The sequence below is a fragment of the Anastrepha ludens genome, chromosome 4, assembly GCF_028408465.1.
Source record: "Anastrepha ludens isolate Willacy chromosome 4, idAnaLude1.1, whole genome shotgun sequence".
In the NCBI taxonomy this organism is placed as follows: Eukaryota; Metazoa; Arthropoda; class Insecta; order Diptera; family Tephritidae; genus Anastrepha; species Anastrepha ludens.
The window spans coordinates 4,456,109-4,469,269 of NC_071500.1; the positions used below are offsets into that span (position 1 = coordinate 4,456,109).

At 38.7% G+C, this 13,161-nt stretch overlaps 1 protein-coding gene across 1 annotated transcript in view; it reads left to right on the forward strand.

The window, feature by feature from the left end:
• LOC128860811 (uncharacterized) overlaps nt 1–13,161 on the forward strand; it is a 63,717-nt gene that overhangs the window by 12,351 nt on the left and 38,205 nt on the right. The window contains exons 2-4 of the mRNA XM_054098568.1: nt 4,745–5,401; nt 5,809–5,913; nt 6,028–6,131. Of these exons, the coding sequence (XP_053954543.1) occupies nt 4,745–5,401; nt 5,809–5,913; nt 6,028–6,131 (866 nt within the window). The remainder of the gene's footprint in view (nt 1–4,744; nt 5,402–5,808; nt 5,914–6,027; nt 6,132–13,161) is intronic.

The window sequence follows — 13,161 nt, forward strand, 5'->3', positions numbered from 1 at the left end:
GACAGACGGAGTTTTTAGGAAAATGTCTAGGCCAAATATTTTATATATAATATTTAGGTGTTTTAAAGGGTGTTTTTCGTCTTGACAACACAGTTGTCTTGATATGACAGACAATTTGACAAGAATTCATTGATGTTCAATATGTTTTCCAATTGGCCTTGAATGGACCATTTTTAGCTCAATGGCAAAGTGACAAATTTGAGGTAAAAAAATTCATAAGTCTTCATTGAGACTGTGTTACACCCACAAAAACTAAATATTTGTGATGGATTGGCGACCAATAGTTGTTCTAAGCTGATGTGTTTATGAGGAGGTGTTTTCGTTTCAGCAAGGTGATACTATCCATATACGGTACAGCAAGAGGCGATCCAAGTATTGCAAGAAACTTCCGACAGCCGCATAATTTCATCTAATCAACATATCTAGTACTCTCCCCGTTTTTGGGGCTCACATTACTATATTTAATTTATTAACTACTCTAGCAACTTTTCTCTTACAACCTTCAATGGTTGTTTAGCCCAGTTCCTCTAATTTTTGGCATATGTCTTGAAGTTTTTCCACAAATGAAAGAACCTGCAGTCTTATGTCATCTTGGAACGACAGATGGTTTTAATGAGGAGGATTTTCATGGCAGAAAAACATAGGTTTTTTCATTGCTTGTCGAGGAGCGACCGCTATTAAAGCAAACTTTTTCTATCATTTCTCGTTTTATGACCGGACACTATCGAGTAATACTCACGTACCAACACAATCGGCACGGCGTTCAACCTCATAACTGTGTTAAATTAAGGAGTGATTTTAGTTGTCATAACGGAAGCGCATTTGGAGCTTGATCGCTACGACAACACCCAAAAATGCCATATATGGGGCGCGCACATGGTGAAAAGATTTCTAGAAGTGTGGCCAAGATCAGACCGTTAACCGACTCTCAGCGAATTTGAAAGAATCAGCTGATTGGCTGACCTAACCGGAGTTATGTCAGTGGTTTGTTTAAGAGAAAACTGAGATTCCGTTGGTGATATACGAAAAAATCGACAAAATCTACGCTCACGTTACTTCGCTGTCATCTGAACAAATCCTTGTTGGAGAATTCCGCTACGATGGAGAGAATAATAAAGTGGCGCCGATCATGGCCGATCAATGGCGGCCGCCGTAGCCGAATGGGTTGGTGCGTGATTACCATTCAGAATTCACAGAGAGGTCGTTGGTTCGAATCTCGGTGAAAGCAAAATTAATAAAAACATTTTTTTAATAGCGGTCGCCCCTCGGCAGGCAATGGCAAACCTCCGAGTGTATTTCTGCCATGAAAAAGCTCCTCATAAAAATATCTGCCGTTCGGAGACGGCTTGAAACTGTAGGTCCCTCCATTTGTGGAACAACATCAAGACGCACACCACAAATAGGAGGAGGAGCTCAGCCAAACACCTAACAGAAATGTACGCGCCAATTATTTATTTTTTTTTAAATGACAGAATCGCAAACAGACGACACATTTGTGCAATTTATTCATGTGTTGTTTGCGTAAATGTTTCTTCTTCTTCTTGCATTCTTATTCGCATTTTCACATCTCTCTCATGCAACTTGAATTCTGCTGCCGAGTCCCATGTGACGTGGCAGTCGAAGTTACTCTCGCAATTTTGTTTTCACCATAGAGGATGAGCAAACCTGGTAATATATAATTCTTGGGGCTCGCATGCGAATATTGAGTCATGAGCATGTACACAAAGTTACCGCAGAAAGCGCATGGGCCTGTATTTCTAATAAAACGAGGCGTCTTATATTGTCCAACGCAATCGAATAGTATGACGACATTGCGCTTAAAGTTTGAGGAACGCGGAATTTGGTGTTTCGGCGTTGACGAGTGGCTCTTAAGGTCGTATGAGAGAGCGTAGGGCCACAAGAAGTTTAAACTAGTTAAACTTTACTTTAACGGGGACGCCAAAAATGGTACTTATTTAAAAACGTTCTAAAAATGATTAATGGTATTTCTTCACAGAAAGTTTGCAATAAAATTATTGTTATAAAAGTCGTAGAGCATTAAACAAATTAATGTATAATTGAAGAAAGTCCCTTGTGAGGATCCCAGAACGACTGCTGGATGGAGTTTTTATCTATTTTACGCATCCATACACATATTTTTTAAGTAAATATATGCTATATGTAAATTTATGCTAAAATTACACTGTGGAACAAATTCAGGTTAGCAAAAATTAGGTCCATTCTGAGAGTGGCGGGTGAAAATAGAGGCGAAATTAGAAGACCCGTATCGCGCCGTTTTTTTATGTTAGTTCGAATTTTTTTTTAATCGGCCTTCGAAGTTTGCAGTCAAATGCCGATTTTCAGTATATTGTTTCATAAGTACCACAAAAATTTTCGAAATCAATTTTTTCAAAAATTGTAATTATTGCACAGGTCTCTAGCAATAATTTGGCTTTTACAGATTGAAAAAATATCAATTAGTCGACGAGTTATAGCCAAAAAACCAACCGATTTCGAACTTCGAAGGCCGATTAAAAAAAATTCGAACTAACATAAAAAAACGGCGCGATACGGGTCTTCTAATTTCGCCTCTATTTTCACCCGCCACCCTCAGAATCGATCTAATTTTTGCTAACCTGAATTTGTTGCACAGTGTTATTAAACTCTTCGATATATGTAAATATCAAATTACAGCTCATCACACGGAAAATATAAAAAGCACTCATCGTAGTCACTCGACTTCGACTAGCCGATATTTGTCGTAATTCATATTTCAGTAACTGAGCTTACATTGAAATTTGCTGCTGTTCTAATAACTCGGTTAATCGATTAACAAAAGCTCCGATGCAAAACAAGGAAGGATAAGAGCTTTACTAGATCCATATATATTTATTTTCGCTTAATCCTATTAAGAAGGGACACATCCGACCACGAGTTGAGGACAAACGGAATGTTGGAATCTAATATAGAATATTGGATTCGCTGTAGTTATTACACAATCGGGCATGAGAGATTCGTTCATTGAATAATTGCTTTTCCTACTTGAATAACACAAAACGTCAAGCCCTGGAAAATATCCATGAAAGCAGAATCGACACCAACCATATTTTCGTCGATTTTAAAGCCGCAAAATGAGTTGCCTATATGGCCCGCAAAACTAATACGGCTATGCAAGATTACCTGATTAATACCAGCAGCAACTTCGGAATCCTGATGGATATCTCCGAGTCGGTCGGTGCCAAACGCGGCTTCATACTTGCTGTTGCGTGAATTGCTTAACCTAATACTGGAAAATATCGTGCGACTCGCAGAACTTAATCGCTCAGGCACAATTTTTTCTAAGAGCGTACAAAAGTTGGCGTATGCCGATGAGCTGTATAAGCAAAGCGAATGGGTCTGGCAGGACGAAGTACCCCCAGTCTTGCGTATAAACAAGCAGTCGCACTCGCGTATCGACACTCTCGTCACTGTTGACAGTTATAATTTTGAAGTTGCAAAAGACTTCGTTTATCTAAATCCATGTTAAGTCTATTTCGAGTTGATCTCCACATGAAAGCCTTCCGTCGCTCAACTGGTCATCTTTTGGCAACGCGCTTTAAGTAAATTAGACTCGACAGAAGAAGCCGGAGGAGAAAATCTTCACTGTTGAAAGAGTTTTTAATAAATAAAACGACAAAATCTATGCTAAAACTTCTTAAGACGCAAAAAATGTTTTTTTTTTCAAGGGTTCAGCGTGGCCACCATCCAACCTCCTTAATGGTTTTGGTGAGGAGTGTTGCGTAAAGGCGTTACATCTCTTCATTTCTGCGAAAAAGGAGTTAAGATCGGGGCAGAAGTGTACCAGGAAGTCTTAGAAAGTGTGATGAAGCAGTTGAGCAGTACTTTTTTTAATGGAGAGCGTTTGATCTGCGCTTCAGCCCATAAGGCAAAACCACCCAGCAGTGGCTAAAAAGTAATACTTCTGCGTTCATAGCCACAAAAGATTGAGCGTCTGGAAGTCCAGATCTGAATCCATTGGACTACAGTCTGTGATCAGAATTGGAGAACATGACCTGTCGAAGATCTCACAGAAATTTCGAGAGTCTCAAGCAATCTTTGATTCGAGCAGCAACGTCAATAACCATGGAAACCGTGCGTGCTGCGGCTTAATCGTCTGAAGGCTTGTGTAAACGCAAATGGTGACCATTTCGAATGAAAACCAATTTTTTTTTTATTATTTACATGTAAAACTCACTTCATTAAAAAAGGATTATAGTTTCATATCTATAGTGGACTTAACTTGTAACAGAACTTATGGCAGGACTAAGTATACATATATGAGAAATAAATTCTTCTATCAGGCAATGACTACAGGCGTAGCAATTTATGTCTGCCGTTATAAGCGAAACGACTATTCGGCCACCTAATCTTATATAAAGAGAATTTCGTAATTTTTTTTTTCTCTTTCCAATTTCTCTTTTGAATTTCGTACTATGGGTTCTATATTAACGATCAATACTCGAGACGACTTCTCAGCAAAGTAATATAAAGCGACCGCCATGTGTGAGCATCTTTGAAGCCACTTTCCCCTAATGAAATCAATGTAGTTGGTGAATCATAGCTTGGCGTCAAAACTAATACCCAGATCATTCATTTCGTAATAGTGATTCACTACTCCTTTTGTTGTATTACTAAAATAGAATTTAGAAGGTCCTAAGGAATATTTATAAAATGATTTTTATTTCGTAAAACCATTCACACTGAAACATTTTTCTTCCACTTGCAGAATTCATTCAGCCGCAACATATCTGGCCTTACCTACAACATAACTTCATTCACCACACACACTTCCCACATCCCGCTTTTCTGACACACCATCTGCACACGCACCCCCTATCGCATGCACATGGCCCCCTCCCACACCATCCACACCTGCCGCCACATCAGCTGAATCCCATCGGGGCCGCCAATGGCAATAGTTGTCAGCCACAAACCGCAGCGTCGTCGTCATCACCTGGCAGCACAATCAGCGATAGCGACAATCACTCCACCGGCACCGGCGCTAGTAGCAGTGGCAGTGGCAGCAACAGCAACAACATCACCAATACAATCGATGGCCGACCATATGAAGGTGTTGGCAGCGGCCACAATGACGGCGGCAGTAATGCCATCGAGGATAATAATAATCGAAGACTAAATTTGCCGACGGCTCAGGAAAAGCAACAACAGCAGCAGGCGCCACCACACCTACAGCCACATTCGGTACAGCATCAATTGCAATCTCATATGGCGCCACACCACTCGCCGTTGCCCGGCCAAGCGGCAGGCCATCAAGTGATAGCGAAACCATTGCCCAGTCGCCCCACACCCTTCCTGCCACACAGCCTACAACATCCGCATCTGCATTCACTGCTGGCGCATTGTCGAAATCCCTACATGAGTGGTGAGTGTTATTGCTATTGTTATTGTAGTCCAACTATGTGTGAAAATACATGCCAGCATTAGATGACAAGTTGGGGAAAGCATTTGCGGGCATTTGCCGTAGTTGTGGCATGGCAGTAATAGAATTTGACTAATGTCTGCAACTGGTGTTGTTGCACTTGTCAACACATTGTCGCACGCACGCACACACCAATACATGCGGTGATTGTGCAATTATGCATGCGTGGTTGCGTGTGGCATGCAACAATTAAATGCAACAGTATTCTAATACAGCCACTGCCCACTCCAAATGCCACCCACTGTGCACTACTATTGTTGCACTGTCTCGACAAGTAAATGCATTTCCCACGCACTTCCGTTTCCGCTTCACACTCAGCGTCTCACACACTCGCATCCTTTCCTTTGCAGTTGGGGCGCAAGTGTTTCCCCTGCCACCCGGTCAGGGTTTCCCTTGGGCGCACTCAACGCGTGGCAAGCCGCGTCGGGGCATGATGCGACGTGCCGTATTTTCCGGTAAGTGTAAAGTGCGCTTGGTTCGAGCCATTAAATGCCTGATATTTGTAAAGTAAATACGATTATTTGTGGTTTAATGCTTGTGGCCGTTTTGATTTATTTGTTGTGGTTCAGATTCGCAGCGCAAGGGCCTGGAGAAACGATTTCAACAGCAAAAATATATTAGCAAACCGGACCGCAAGAAACTGGCCGAAAGACTGGGATTGAAGGACTCTCAGGTTAGTACAATTAACAGACCAGTGCGAGTAGTATGTGGATTTATGATTCGTACAAACCATTTACGTAGTTGCATTCAGTTTTTTGTTACATGTAAATTGTTCCAGCTACAACATTTGCCATTCTAGGAATCATATTAGAGCAATTAAAATGTCATAAATTCCATTTTTTCACGTGCCAGCAACTGTCTATGCACTTTGCTATCGTAATAACAAATAAAAATGCGCTGCATACGCGTGTATAGGGGTTTTCATTAAGAGCGCACAAATTTTGAAATTATGTACGGCAAACAGGTTACATGATATTGGTTTTATTTTTCGTTTTGCGTATACGAATATATTCCATAATACTGAGTGTGGAATATAATTAGTCTTCTTCTTCTTGATTCGTCGTTTCTTTCTCGTGCTAACCGGCGCCAGTTGGATACACAAAATGAAGCCAAGTCCTTCTCCATCTGATTTTTCCCACGCAGAGGGGGCCCTTCCTCTTCCTCAGCTACCACCACCTGGTAAAGCTCCAAAACTCTTCGGCAGAATCTTTCTCTCAAACACTCAAAGGTACCATACAGACTGTAATAATATAGAGAACTTAAACTCGGTTGCAAAATTAAGATTTTTAATAAAAATTGATTTAAGCAACAAGAAATTTAGCTTGAAGGAAGTTGAGATCTGTTTACAACCCATTTACTATCAACGCATCTGCAATGGAAAAAATCAAGTATCGTACAGTGATTGAATTTTTATTTGTGGATGATTTAAAGACATAGAAAATTTGTGAACGGATGTTGAAAGTGTGTAAGGACTTTTCGCCATCAATTAGTACAGTAGAAAGATGAGTTGCCGGTTTAAAACGTGCCCGTTCAAACCTTGAATTCGATCGACGTCCCAAAACACAGTAACAACACCAGAAATCGTAGAAAAAAACAGGAACTCTTATTAGAAAATCGTCAAGTGACTGAAAGAGATTTACGAGTAGTAGAAGCCCTAAGCGTCTCATTGGTCAGTGTAAGCAATATTTTAGCTCAAGCTGTATGCACAATGGGAACAATGGAACAAAAACACATTCGAATGCGACTCACTCAGCAACATTTAAAGCATTTTCGAAAGAATAAAGTGGATTTTGTGCGTTGATCCATCACTATGGGTGAGACTTGGGTCCATCGTCATGATCTTGAATCAAAGCAGGAGGCTATAGAGTGGGATAAATCTGGTCCAAGATGGTGTTAGCAAAAGGCAACGCACCGTGTCACAAGAGCATTTCAACCATGGCTAAAATCCATGAATTAAAGTTCGAATTGTTTGTGCATTCACAGTATTCACCAGATTTGACCTCGCACGACTGCCAACTGTTTCCAGACCTAAACAAATGCATGGATGTTTTTCATCAAATGAAGAGCTGTGCAGCCCTTCCAGATGGCCATTTCATGGGATGGAATTCATAAATTGGAATCTCATTAGAGCAAGTCTATTGATGTTTAAGGAGACTATACTGAATAATAAAGTGTATTTCAAACCATAAAGTTGCGTTTTACTTATCGAATCGTATAGTATTTTTGAGCCAGGATGTTTACTTTCATGTATCAACTCCCAAAAAGGAAGATACGTACTTATTTATTTAAGAGGCCGATATCAGTAGGATTACGGAAACATCATAGATTAGTTGTTAACCTCCGCTAGGCTATTTTTCATTATCGCCGTCAGAGTCTGGAGTCTCTGAGTCGATAAAAGCTGGACTATACAAACTCAATTATATGATAGGATAGGATCTGATTATAGGATGTCAAGGCGTTACTCCTCCCTCTTTCTTCCTGTACCCATTCTCATTTTATCTTTCATTGTCTTTTCTATTATTACTAGTTTTTACTGTTATTAGATAGATAGATTTTAGAAGAGGTTTGCACTTCGACCTCATGGTCTTTTGTGCCCAAGTCTTACTTTGTGCTGCATGAATAAATAAATAATAATAATAAGAGCTGCGGACTATCATAAATCCCCTGTAGTTTGTTTAATATGAAAGTCAACGAGAGAATTTACCCCTTTTTGTCTATTTTAAGACATCTTCGCACATATACTGGTCAATTTCTCGAAGAACTCGTATTAAGTTGGCCTTTTGGACGGCAGCCGTCTGCGATTTATCTGCCTAGAATTGAAATTTCACGTAGTCTCACTTTCAAATAGTCTAGCGGGTTCTCACGAACCACGTCACTAAACTAAATAAAATTTGTGAGAATAACAAATACTCGTAACCGATAACGGCAGCATTAGCAGTGAGCGCAGCTGCAGTGTCGGGCGATCGGAGCAGATAATAAATTTTAATAATTTTAATGCGTTACTAATTCATGTACCGTTGCGTGTTTAAATGTTAGGACTGCATAAATATACATACCGCTAAAGTTCGCGCGCACCTATTGTGAAACCCTGTATATACCATGTTTTGGTATGTAATAACATTTCTCTAATAAATTATACAATTACAAAGGTTAAAAGTAAAAACTTAATAACTTAGTTATTTTTAATTGCATGTAAAATCCCATAATTTTCTAGATCAGAGGCGTATATTAACTTGTTATCCGCTTGTAATGAATTTAATGATTTGTCAAAGCGATTGAGGAACCAATAAATAAATAAACAATTCAACTTAGTTCAACTTATGGAAGCAGAAAATGCAAACGTTCTCTTCAGAAATCCTCTACTTGTAGTCAAATTTACAACCCGACTTTGTGCACTTGATGAATTCATAATTTCTTGTTTTTTTTTTCTTAAATTAAATATAATATTTATCAGGCTTCCGTGTCAAAAATAATTGGCTAATTTTTTAACTTCCAATCAGTTTTTACAAATTGAAATGTTTATTTGGTTATTGTTAAGGGCATAAAAATAAATAAATAAATAAAAAGTATGGAAAAGTTTTCAGTTTTATCAAGACTCACTTGGAAATCCAAAATCTTAAACTTGGATAAAATTACAATTTATTTTTCTAAGCAATTACTATTAAGAGACTGAGTTTCATGAGCCTGTGTTTTGATCATTCTTAGGCACCTCGATTTGACTTAGAGATTTTCAAGCAGTTTAAGTGTATTATAAGTTATTAAATCATAACTTTCTTTCTTTTGTTTAGCTGAACAAATTGATTTGTATGAAAATAAAGTGCATAATCTCTTGGCAATTCTGAATTCTTCAGAGGGTTGCTCAATAAGTGGCTGCGAATAGATACAGAGAACACTCTTTTCAGCAAAGAACTATTTTATTGCTCAAAAAAGTATTTTTTTAGCTTAAGAGTAGAGAACGCCCGAACATCGATTTTTAAGGTATGAAGAATGATATGACATAAAAATGTCTAAAAAAAATTTGTCGGGAAAAAGGTTGTCGGGAATTTGGATTTGAGAAAAAAGTTCGGGAAACCGGTTGTCGGGAAAAAGGATTTCGTGAAATAGGATTCGGGAAAACGGGTGGCTATCAAATAACGATTTTCGGCCAATACTAACCGAGGCCAAACCGAACCAAACTTCGGTCAATATCAGCCATTTTAAAGGGTCCAAGTAATAAAGAATTAATGGTTTTTTATAAATCAAGTTTTTTCATTAATAGAAAAGCAAAGCCTCCAGAAACTTATTTGAAATCAGAATAATTTCAGCTCTTAACGCTCAATGATTTTATATTGTAATACAATGGCATTATCATCTTCCTTGTGGTACCGTCTACCGCTATAGAGCTGACTTACAGCAATTACTCATTAGCCACAGTCGATGAAGAGGCAAATATGTAGATGATATTTCAAAGCATTTAAAAATGGGGCTTTAACATTAGTATTAAAAAAAATGTTACAAAAACTAAAAGTTGATAGAATTTTGAACAAAACTGAACTGAAATTTTGTGACCGGAAATGGCTGTAGCAAAAGCCGAAGTTTGGTCGTGCTCTATTTAATAAAGGGCTTTCCAATAACAGGTGTTATTTTGAGTAGATCGTTATTTCGGTAGATGTCACTTTTGAAGCTGCCATTTTTTGATATTTGACAAGTAGAAACTACGCCATTAATAAAAACTGAACGATACTCGCTTAAACAACGCACTGAAATTATTAAAATCCACTATAAAAATGATGAAAATTTGGCAGGGACGGTTCGTAAAACTCGAACATTTTTGGGTCATCGTGAAGCACCTTGTCGCGCCGCAATACAGAAATTGGTGAAAAAATTCGAGCTGTTGGGACAAGTTAGCGATGTGAAGAATGAAACCCGTGCTCGTCGCTCAAGGACAGCCGAAAATATTGCTGTTGTAGCCGAAAGTGTTGAAAAAAACCCAGGTTTGTCCATTCCTCGTCGTTCTTTGGAATTCGGCATTCCACAAACGTCATTACACCGTATTTTGCATAAAGATTTGGGTATTTAGGCTTATAAAGTCCAGTTAACACAAAAACTCAAGCCGGCCGGTCATCAACAACGTCGTGTCTTTGCTGATTGGGTCGTTGAAATGCATGAAAATGATCCGAAAATCCATCGAAAAATAATCTTGAGTGATGAGACACATTTCCACCTCGGTGGCTTCGTCAACAAGCAAAACTGTCGGGTCTGGGGCTCTGAAAATCCAAGAGTTATTGTTGAAAAGGCTCTCTATCCTCGACGTGTGACTGTTTGGTGCGGTTAATGGTCCGGCGGAGTCTTTGGACCTTACTTTTTCGAAAATGAAGCTGGAGCAACTGTTACGGTGAATGGATTGCGCTATCGAGAGATGATTAACGATTTTTTATGACCGGAATTGGATGGTATTGATCTGCTGGACTACGTTTATTTTCAACAAGATGGCTCTACGTGCTACACAAGCAACGAAACCATTCATCTTTACGGGAATAACACCTTTTATTACAAAACCCTTTAGTAGAGAAACTGTTTCGATTGTTCGTTGGCCGCTGGAATGTTGTGATAAATTAATGTATAGAAGCTTAGCCTAAATTTATGAAATTGAGAAAAAGTACGTTGAGATTTTCATTGCTCATCACCGAACCCTCTATTGCAGTTGTCCCACGGTTGAGTTTGTTGGCAAATGTGAGCAACGAGAGCGCACAGCTTGCGTATAGTTCTTCACTTCCAAATATTTTTGAAAAACAAAGCTCACTGATCCATGCCGTGGACTCTGGGACGCTTTCAATACCATACCTTGATTTCGTCGGCACCACAATGTTTTACTTCACTTCTGCTGATTCGAACACTCGAAAATTTAGTAAAGAATTAGCGTATAGATTGGCGTATACGTTACCGAAACGACCCGAATTTATATCCGACCAAGGAATGTGAATGCTGCTAGAACAACAACAGTCCTCGCAAAACTTTTCAAACTATTGCGGTTTGCATAACGTGGAGAGCTTTTCGATCGTCAAAGGAGTAGTGTTTAATGAGCGACTTAAATTTGTTTTCATTTTTAAGAAAATGCTGAAGGAAAGACATCTGTTTTAAATAAAAGTCACAACAAAATTAAAGATCAGTCCGAATTATCATGCGTTCCTTCGATAGGATATTCTTGGCAATCAAAATACTTGGCTTGAGATGTTAACGCCATTGTTAACATACCGCCGCACATTTAGTTTGCTGAAACACATGTGAGTTTAAATCGTTTAAATGAAAAAACATGAGCTCATTGAAATGGTCAGAACATAAAGTGCTTATAAAATTAATATTTAAATATAAATTCGAGCATATCACTGAGCAAGCTACGCTCGAATGTAAGCTAACCTAAAAGTTCAATTGGACAGATTTTCGTGCAGATAAACTTATCGATAAATATTATTTTGCGAATATTGGTTTGAATTTAGTCTGCTTTCCCGGCGTAAACCAACGATTTGCCTTTCATAAAAAAATAATAACCAGGTGCGAATGGCAATTCACGGGACAATGACTTCCTTGTTGAGTTATTTTATTTTTAATTTTAATTTTATTTGATTTTATGTTCCGCACGCCATTTCGCTTCGAGTCATCCACCATAATGGCTGGTGTGTGTATTGAGAAATTTGCTCTTCTTGGGGTTGTATACGTGTTGTTGTTGAGTATTGTTTACTCTCATGGCTTTTTGGGCGCCACCCAATTCTCAAATGCGCAGTCGCTTTTCCTTCGACTACACGCACACACACAAATATACCAACAATCAACTATAAACCAAATTGAGAGCAAAGCACAAAAAGGGCAATCAACGACTATGAAGACATTATTTAAATCACTTCGAGTACATAACTGCACACATACAAAAGCCCAATGCCGTTGCATGTACAGCCGTACGAGTAGCTTAAATACAATGAGAGGAATTTACGATTATGCAAAAAGGAGCCAAATAGTTTTACAAGAAAGTAAATAAAGATGAATATTTTAAGGCTTTTATTTGTGTTGTAGTTAGAATCACTTATAAATTTCTTTGTTAAGTAAACTGTGATTATAATTATATTTGTAACACGCACACATAGAAATATTAAATTAATTCACTATGTAAAGGGTCATTATCCATGAGCAGATTAAACAAATGTTTTACAAAAATAAAAATAAAATAATTAAATCCCGCTAAGGTATGTATACCTACGTTGCGTCCGACTCGGTCATACTCCGCACACATTCCCTGAAGAGAGGAGTGAAAGCAACTGAATACAAGGCTCACTAAACCACTTTACGGATGGTTCGAAGTTTATGGAGAGGTTAGTGAGTGAGTCTTTTACAAGGAGATCTCCAAGCAATTCGAATTTTAACTTAAAGAATACCGTAATGCTTTCAAAGTAGCCAATATTGCTACGAAGCTAACCTTCTTGCCAAGGGTGGATCAGAGCTGTTTGAGGAAGCTTCTAAGGCAAGCAAAGTCACAACTCACGTTTGTGGTTCGGGCCTTAAATGAATACTTTCGAATGGAAATCCATGCAGTGCAGCTGTACTCAATTTCAAGTTACTTCTGAGACGGCTGTGTGGAGTTGCCTTGCTTTTGTGAAACTCAGATTCAGGAATCGGGACTCTCACTTTTTACACAAGCTTAAAAGACGTATCTGGATTATATACTAGGTGGC